This window comes from Microtus ochrogaster, unplaced genomic scaffold, assembly GCF_000317375.1.
Source record: "Microtus ochrogaster isolate Prairie Vole_2 unplaced genomic scaffold, MicOch1.0 UNK6, whole genome shotgun sequence".
Classification (NCBI taxonomy): domain Eukaryota; kingdom Metazoa; phylum Chordata; class Mammalia; order Rodentia; family Cricetidae; genus Microtus; species Microtus ochrogaster.
Window position 1 is genome coordinate 10,250,277 of NW_004949104.1, and position 8,482 is coordinate 10,258,758.

At 47.5% G+C, this 8,482-nt stretch overlaps 1 protein-coding gene across 1 annotated transcript in view; it reads left to right on the forward strand.

Moving 5' to 3' along the window:
- Positions 1–5,847: 5,847 nt before the first annotated feature.
- The window catches only part of LOC113458169 (atherin-like), a 3,478-nt gene continuing 843 nt past the window's right edge, over positions 5,848–8,482 (forward strand). Inside the window, exon 1 of the mRNA XM_026788722.1 lies at positions 5,848–8,241. Coding sequence (XP_026644523.1) covers positions 8,223–8,241 — 19 coding nt within the window. The 5' untranslated portion in view covers positions 5,848–8,222. The remainder of the gene's footprint in view (positions 8,242–8,482) is intronic.

The window sequence follows — 8,482 nt, forward strand, 5'->3', positions numbered from 1 at the left end:
TGGTTGCTGGGAATTGAACTCAGGACCTTTGGAAGAGCAGGCAATGCTCTTAACCACTGAGCCATCTCTCCAGCCCTCCATTGTTTAAATGTACCACATTTTCCTTATCTATTCTTTGGTAGAGAGGCATTTAGGTTGTTTCCAGGTCCTGGCTATGACAAACAAAGCTGCTATAAACATAGTTGAGCACATGTCCTTGTGGCACGATTGAGCATCCTTTGGATATATACCAAAAAGTGGTATTACTGGGTCTTGAGGAAGGTTGTTTCCTAATTTTCTGAGAAGTTGCCACACTGACAACCAAAGGGGTTGTACCAGCTTGCATTCCCACCAGCAATGCAGAAAATGTTTCCTTTTCCCCACAACCTCTCCAGCATTAGTTGTCATGTACCTGTCACGTGGCAGGAATGCCCTAGCTGACCTCTTAGCGTTTCTTCTAATTTGGCTGTGCAAGACGTACAAAGGGAGCTGGAGGTGCTGAAACATCACTCAGGAATCTCAGTTAAAGGCTTGTCACCCTCTGTCATCAACAACTGGACCCTGTTGTTGACCATTTAGATGGTTTTCAGTTCTTATTATGAAAAATTAGGTCAGGTCGGGCAGGAGACACGGCTCAGCTTGGTTGTGGTTAAGAGCACTGGCTGCTCATGCAGAGCACTTGAGTTCAATTCCCAGCCTGCACATGGTGGCCTGCAACCATCTGTAACTCCAGTTCTAGAGGAGCCAATCTGCTCTGACATCCATGGGCATGTGGTTCACATTTGCAGGCATTCATACACATGCCGTAGTAAAGAAACAAAAACTAGGTCAGGTGTAGTGGTAACACATGTAACCTCAGCTATTTCCTGCTGAGAGAGGGAGGATCAAGGGAGGTCATGGTGGGTGGGCAAGATGGCTGAGCAGTTAAAAAGCACTTGTTGCTTAGCCTAAAGCCCTGAGTCCCACATGATGGAAGGGGAGACCTGACTTCTACATGTCGTCCTCGAAACCCCACGGGTGCTACTTGCATGTTCCCAAGTTCAATTACAGGAGTGCATCACCAAGCCCAGGTCCCAAGAAGACTTTTTTATTTTGTTTATCTGGTTCTGGAAACTGGACCCAGGGTCTTGGCCTTAGCTAAGCAAGTGATTCCTTATCCCGCCCAAGCTACAGCCTCGGTACCCTGGAAACACACGAGCCTGTCCCTTAGAACACAGCTGTACTTGACCATACCTGATACCAACAAATGAAATTACTGGATCCAAAGCTAAATGTGTTTCCAGGGCTTTAAAATAGACTGCAAAACCTCTCTGGAGAGCGGCACCAACTCATGCTCAGAGCAGCGCTACCTGAACAGGCTTACCTCAGCTATGATGGTGATAAGACAAACGTCTGCTGGTTTGAAAACTGAAGACGGTTTCAGTTTTTTGGTACCCCGTGTATGCCGGGCAAACACTCCACTGCTGGGCTCACCCTTACCCCCTCAAAATGATTTTATTTTCATTTATTCAACAAGTATTTATGAGTGTCTTCTATGTACAATGTATGGTGCTGAAAGGCGGAAGTAATGAGGGCTATGTGTTAATAAAAAAGAAAATTAATATATTGGGTGGTAGTGGTGCACACCTTTAATCCCAACACTTGGAAGGCAGAAGCAGGTGGATCTCTGAGGCAAGTATGGTCTACAAAACCAGTTCCAGAATAGAATATAGAGAAACTCTGTCTCAAAAAACAAAACAAAACAAAAAAAAAAACCATAAAAAAAAAGAAGAAAAATACAAACTGTATATAATGACAGACTTGTAGATCTCAGTATGTAGCAGACTAAGGCAGAAGGGTCATGAGTTTAAGGCCTGTCTCAAAAAGGAAATCAAAGTCTGGAGGATCCTCAAAACCAGAGCTTGAATCCCCAAAGACCCAACTAAGTGGCGTAGGTGTAAATTCCAGCCTTGAAAAGTAGAGTCAGCGCACGCTCCCTAGTGACTCTGGTCATGTTGGTGAGCACTGTGTTTGAGGGACAGATTCTGACTCATGAGTGCGGTGGCAGAACAATCAAACATAATTCCCAACGTCAACCTAGGCCTCCGCATGCACGTGCACTTTTATGTATTCAATCCCACACACCTAAGCACCCCACAGAGGAAAAGCATGCAGCCACAGGTACTCCACACGTACAAACCAAACACAAGTCACCAAACAAAAAGTAAGGCCTGGTGAGACGCCACCACCATCAGGTTCAATGGCACGTGTTGTTAATCCCAGCACTCAAGAGGCAGAAGCAAGCTGGGCGATGGTGGCGCACGCCTTTAATCCCAGCACTTGGGAGGCAGAGGCAGGTGGATCTCTATGAGTTTGAGACCAGCCTGGTCTACAGAGCTAGTTCCAGGACAGGCTCCAAAGCCACAGAGAAACCCTGTCTCGAAAAAGAAAAAAAAAAAAAAAAAAAAAAAAAGAGGCAGAAGCAGGCAGATCTCTGTGAGTTCGAGGTCAGCTGTGTCTAGAGAATGAGTTCCAGGCCAATCTGGGGGGGGGGGGGAAAACAAACAAACAAATAAAAAAGCAAAAGCAAAACAAATGTACAAATGAAAAGTAAAAACAGAACAAAAAGGTGGTGGTGAGGTGATCTGGAGATGCGGCACTCCTAATAGCAATTGTGTGCAAGCATGGGGACCTGAGTCTGGATCCCAGACACCAGGTAAAAAGTCACACAGGAACATATGTGCCCCTGTAACCTCGGTGCTCTGGGGGTTGGGAATGGGGAACAGGAGGGTCACCAGGGTTTGCTGTGCAACCACTTAGTTCTAGGCTCAGGAAGAAACAGAAGCCCTGTCTTAAAGGAAAGATGACAGCAAGACACTGGACATTCTCCTCTGAACTCCATGTGTGCTCACACAAGTACAAGAAATACTTGATAGTCAATTTTATTATTAAAGATATTATTTATCTATAATATATAGAAAATTTTCTTTGGTTGATCATTGGACCGGGAGTGGAGACAGAGAGAGAAATATACATATACATACATACATATATATATATATGTGTGTGTGTGTGCCCTATCCCCCTCTATGCCCTATCTCCCCCTAAAAAAAAAAAACCCAAACCTTGACCCTTCAGTCAGGAACAACAAACACCAAGTGTGGGGGCTCATGTCTGCAGCTCAAGCACTTGTGAGGTTGAAGCCAGAAGACTTGTAAGTTCAAGGCTAGCCTGGGTTACAGAGTGAAACCTAATTGTTTTTTTTCTTTAGGTTTTTTGAGACAGGGTGTCTCTGTAGCTTTGGATCCTGTTCTGGCACTAGCTCTTGTAGACCAGGCTGGCCTCAAACTCACAGAGATATGCCTGCCTCTGCCTCCCGAGTGCTGGGATTAAAGGCAGTCATCTCCTCAGCTAGAGGTCCTGGATGTCATCCCCAGATCACAAAATTCTCCCAGAGTTTCTGAGACCAGAGAGAGTGTCTGAAACAACCAACTCACACACATTATAATAACAAAATGCCAACGATCCTGCTCCTCAGAGGAAGGATCTCAAAGGAGTGGGCATCTTTTACCCAAAGCTACACAGTTGGCAAGAGGAAAGCTGTGGCCTGAACTTTGAACTTGGGTCTGCTTGTCTTCAAACTGTGTTCTATTCCCACTTGAAGGGCCCTCTTGCTGCTGTGGCCAGAAAACCAGCTTTTCTGAGGGTGAAGAAAGTGGGCTGGCTCCTCGTGCCTGTCAGTCCAGCCTGACAAGCAGGCTGGTTTCTGGCTGTCTCATACCTGTGTTTCTCTTCATATCCCAGAGGGTCCGCTTAGTCAAGCCTGGGTGTTGGAGGTAAAGCCTCAGGAGCTGCCACACTGTTTGCCTTTTTCTTTTCTTTTCTTTTTTTTTTTTTTTGGTTTTTCGAGACTGTTTGCCTTTTTCATTTGCCCATTCAGCAGTCTGTACAATGGGATCATCAGAGCAGGTACCTCTGGGATTATGGTAAAGGGTAAACCAAAGAACAGACTTAGTATCCTGCACAGTCAACAATATTCGCTGCTATTATCCGTGCCCAGGCCTTGCCCTTGTGGGACTTTGGAAGGTGTTGGGAAAACACACATTTTTGTTTGTCATTTTTATTATGGTTTAGACAGGGTCTCACTATGCCGCCCTGGTTAGTCTGGTACTCACTACATAGAGCAGGCTGGCCTTGAACTTTTGGGTAATCTCCCTACTTCTGTTTCCTAAGTGCTAAGATTACAGACATGTGCCATCACGCCATGCAGGAAAAAAAAACATTTAAAAGGTTTAAATTAATTTATCTATTTGTGTATGAGGAAATCACAAAGGTCAGAGGAAGTGTTGGCTCTGTGTCTCCAAAATGCTGGCTCTGGGAATTCAACCCAGGTCATCAGGCTTAGCAGCAACACATTTTTATGCCAAGTCATCTTACTAGTTCTAAAAATACATTTTTGAAACAAGATTACAAAATAACACATATAATTTAATAATAAAAAATGTTGGGAAAAACACAACATCCTTCTTTTCCTAGCTATCTGGGAGGCAGAGGCATGAGACTGAGTTTGAGGCTGGCCTAGGCAACCCAGCAAGCTCCTTTTGGTTTGTTTTAAAGTGGAAAGGGTGTTGTGAACTGCTGTCCACTGGACATGACAGCATCATGACACTCAAGAGTGCACAGCAGCTACTATCATCTACACAGCGAGATCCAGCCACTCCACAGTCCACCATGGATGTGAGGACTTGGAGGGCTCCCAAACTAGCTGAGGAGCGATTGACTGTTAATGGCTGCCGGGGGAAACCGAGTCATTTTTCTTGGAGGGTGTGGCCACTGGCAGAGTATCCATACTCAGGTGGATACCCCACACCAACGGGCACAAACAGCACCAACTGGACTCAGTGAGTTATTAGAAAAATAAAAAGATATGAGATGCAGGGGGAGAAGTATGGGGGTAGGTATAAAAGAGAGCATTTTGATTAGATGTGATCAAGGTTCACTATATATAGGAATACAAAGTTTTCTAAAAACTAATAAGTAAAAAATAAAAGAGAATGCCAGGCAGTGGTGGCATACACCTTTAATCCCAGCACTCGGGAGGCAGAGGCAGGTGGGTCTCTGAGTTCGAGACCAGCCTGGTCTACAGAGAAACCCTGTCTCAAAAAACCAGAGATAGAGACAGAGAGAAATAAGCACCAACCAAAGAAAACTATTATATATATATATATATATATATATATATATATATATATATATGTAGAAGACTCTTCTCTCTCTCTCTCTCTCTCTCTCTCTCTCTCTCTCTCTCTCTCTCTCTCTCTCTCTCTCTCTCTCTCTCTGACAGGGTTTCTCTATACTGGAACTTGCTTTGTAGACCAGGCCGGCCTTGAACTCACAGAGATCCACCTGCCTCTGCCTCCTAAGTGCTGGGATTAAAGGTGTACACCACCACCGCCCGGTTTGTAGCTTTTAACTCTTGGTAATATCATGGGTTCTTATGGAATTTTTCCTGTTGCTCCCATATATTTTCTGAAATTCCTATGGTTTCCACAGCCAGGAAAAACTGACAAGAAGAACAGAGCTGTAAAGACTGAATGGGGGCTTTCCTTGTCTGGGCTTCTGCAGAGGGTGGTCCAGGAAAAGGGGGTCCGAGCAAAGAGAGAATTGGGACTGGGGAGAGAAGTCAAGAGAAGACTTTTCTGTGTCCTTATTTCTTGTCTGTCTGCTTCTCTGGGCTTTGGAATTCCTTGTGGCAAGATCGGAAGTCTAGTTTGTTTACTAAAAAACCCACAAAACAAAACAAGTCTTGCGCTTAGTAGGTGCTCAATCAATGCTAATCTAATGAATGAGTGAATGACCTCCACAGCTCTGCTTAGCCTGAGAGACAATGATGCTCTTCAGTTTGCTATCCAGCTGGTGCAGAGCCAAAACTGAGGTACACAGTTTCCATGGCAACTGAAGAAGGGCCAACAGGCCAGCAGCAGGAGGCAGACTCAGGGATTGTGAGCTCTGCTTCTCTTCAAGGTGTAGCCTAGAAACTGGGAACAAGGCAATAGACTCTGTCAACAGAGGTGGAGGGGGAAAGATCTTCATAAACAGTCATCCCATTTGTCACCGGGCAGGCTGGTTCAGCCAGTCAATGAGTGCTCAGGTAGGTGAGCTATAAAGGATGGGAGGCTCTAGTCTGGACCCAGACGTGTCACCTTGAACAAGCATTTTAACCCCTCTGAGTCTCCTTCATAAGAGGGGAGGTTTGATGAAAAGGTGTGTAGTGGAGGTGTGAATGTGCAGCCATTGTGGAAGTTAAATACAGAAGCTGGCCATGGCAGTGTATGCTGTAACTGTAGCACTCAGGAAGCCAAGGCAGGGGATTGCCAGCTCTAGGCCAATCTGAGCTGTGTGTTGAGATTCTATAAAAAAATCTGGACGTTTAAAGTTATAGATGCCTGTGGGCCCAAGAGATGGGTGAGATAGAGAACCGGGTTATGGAAAATCTCTGGCACCTCCGTGGTCAACTTTGGTATCTTCCCTTGCCTCCAGCTACTTCTCCAAGGAATTCCTGAGTCACTGGGCTTTCTCCAGAATCTGCATTTGCAAAATGGGGCTGTACCCTTTGTTTTCCTTAGAGCACTATGGGTGAGGAGTCCTGAGAACTCTTTTGCAAGGTGAGCCCTCTGGGTGCATATGGTACCTAGTTTTTTCTTTTCTTTCTTTTTTTCCTTTTTCTTTTGGACAAGGGATACACAGAGGAACTCACATCTGTAGATCCACCTGCCTCTGCCTCCCAAATGCTTGGATACAGGGGTGGGCTGCCACCACCGCCCGGCAGCATCAGTTTTCTACACATAGCCTACTGAGATCCAGCGCCTAATCATAGGAGCCACTAAAGGGGTTCAGACCCCTGGCCAGGAGGACCCATAGCTGAATTGACTCCTGACTCTATCACCAACAGTGTGGGTGTGGACAAGTCACTCACTTTTCCACTTTGTCTGATGTAAATGTGAACATGCACATCTAACCTGGAGAGAAGTGGATAAGGTGGACGCTGACAAATAAGACCCTTCTCTTTCTGCTCCCCAGCCCTGCCTGAGAAAGAACAGGGCCCTAGAAAACACTAGATGTATGTATGCTCTTTCTTGGAACCCTTAACAGCAAGCACTTCTGGCTCCCAGAATCTGCCTCAAAAATGCTGGGACCGACAGATTAAGGCAAAAACAGGATTTGAGCCCAATGGAACAGATCTTTCTTTAGGGTCAGGGAGTTTTCCTCAAATCTTATCCATCATTTTCTCTAGTAAATCTGGACTGTACTGTCTGAAGAGGGTGAATTCTCCATTAAGAGAGATGCTGCTTTGTCCAGTGTACAGGTTAAGAAACCGGCTCATAGAAGTCAAGTAATTGGAACCAAGACACAACCAGAGAGCTCAGGTCTAGGATTTGAACTAGGGTCCTCTTACAGTGCCAGGCCAAGAAGCTTCAGAGAGCGCGTGGCTAGGCTCAAGTTAGGCGCGCGGTGGTGGGAACCTCGCGCCGAGTTTAAAGCCTGGCCCGTTCATTTGCATGTTAATACCCAGAATGCTTTTCCACAGACACAGCTTCATTTAATGGAAGCGCTCAGTTTGGAACCGTGTAAAGTTTGGAATGTGTATTTCGCTCCTCTTGCAACTGTGGGAACTTTGCGCCGGTACACGTGCCTTGCCTAGTCTCAGGCTCTGAGCCCCAATGGCTCAGCGGCGGCCCTAGCAAGGCAACCCTCCTTGCTTGGAACCCTCCGTGTCCAACCCTCATCTGGTAGCATCCTCAGGCGGGTTAGGGACAAAGCGCTCAGGCCTGGCCGCAGGGTCCGCGGTCAGAGTGTCCGGCATTTTGTTGGGCGGCGGGCGGCAGGCATGCTTCTGGCTTGGGGAAGATCGAGGGCACTTCTCGATCCCTAGGTTCCCTACTTTCCCTCAAAACTGCTGGGACGTGCAGGAGCCGCTGGTTTTGTCCGTCTTGTCCATCGCCATCACTAGGTTGCTTCCTTGAGCAGGCGACTTTACTGCTCCCTGGGGCACAAAGCCCAAGGAGCGGTGGGTGGGGAAAACGACCTATCTCCCTAGTTATCCAGACAAACAGGCCATTTGCCTCGGTCAGTACGAGGCGGGCAGAAGGTTCCGCCTGCGTCGGGCCGGGACCCCGCGTCCTTCTTAGGGCTGCAGAACGGGAGAAGGTCGCAGCCGACTTCTGGGGATTTCGGCCATCAAAGGAGAGCTAGGCAGGGTGCTGATGCCCGCCCGACCTGAGGGTGCGCAAGGCAGACTGGAGGGGGGGCTCAGATCCACACGCTCTGGCCGCCCCTCCCGCACGCTCGCCTACACTCTGGGCGGGCAGCGGAGGGGCCGCTGTAGCTGGTTTGCTGGCTCGGCGCTCGGATCGTATTGGTCGGGGTCGGGAAAGGGGGGGCGCTGAGGCTGCAGCCCCCGGCCCCGCGGGCGGGGTGGGGAGGCGGGGGCTCAGGCTGCGCTAGCATTGGCGGAGCTGGGGAG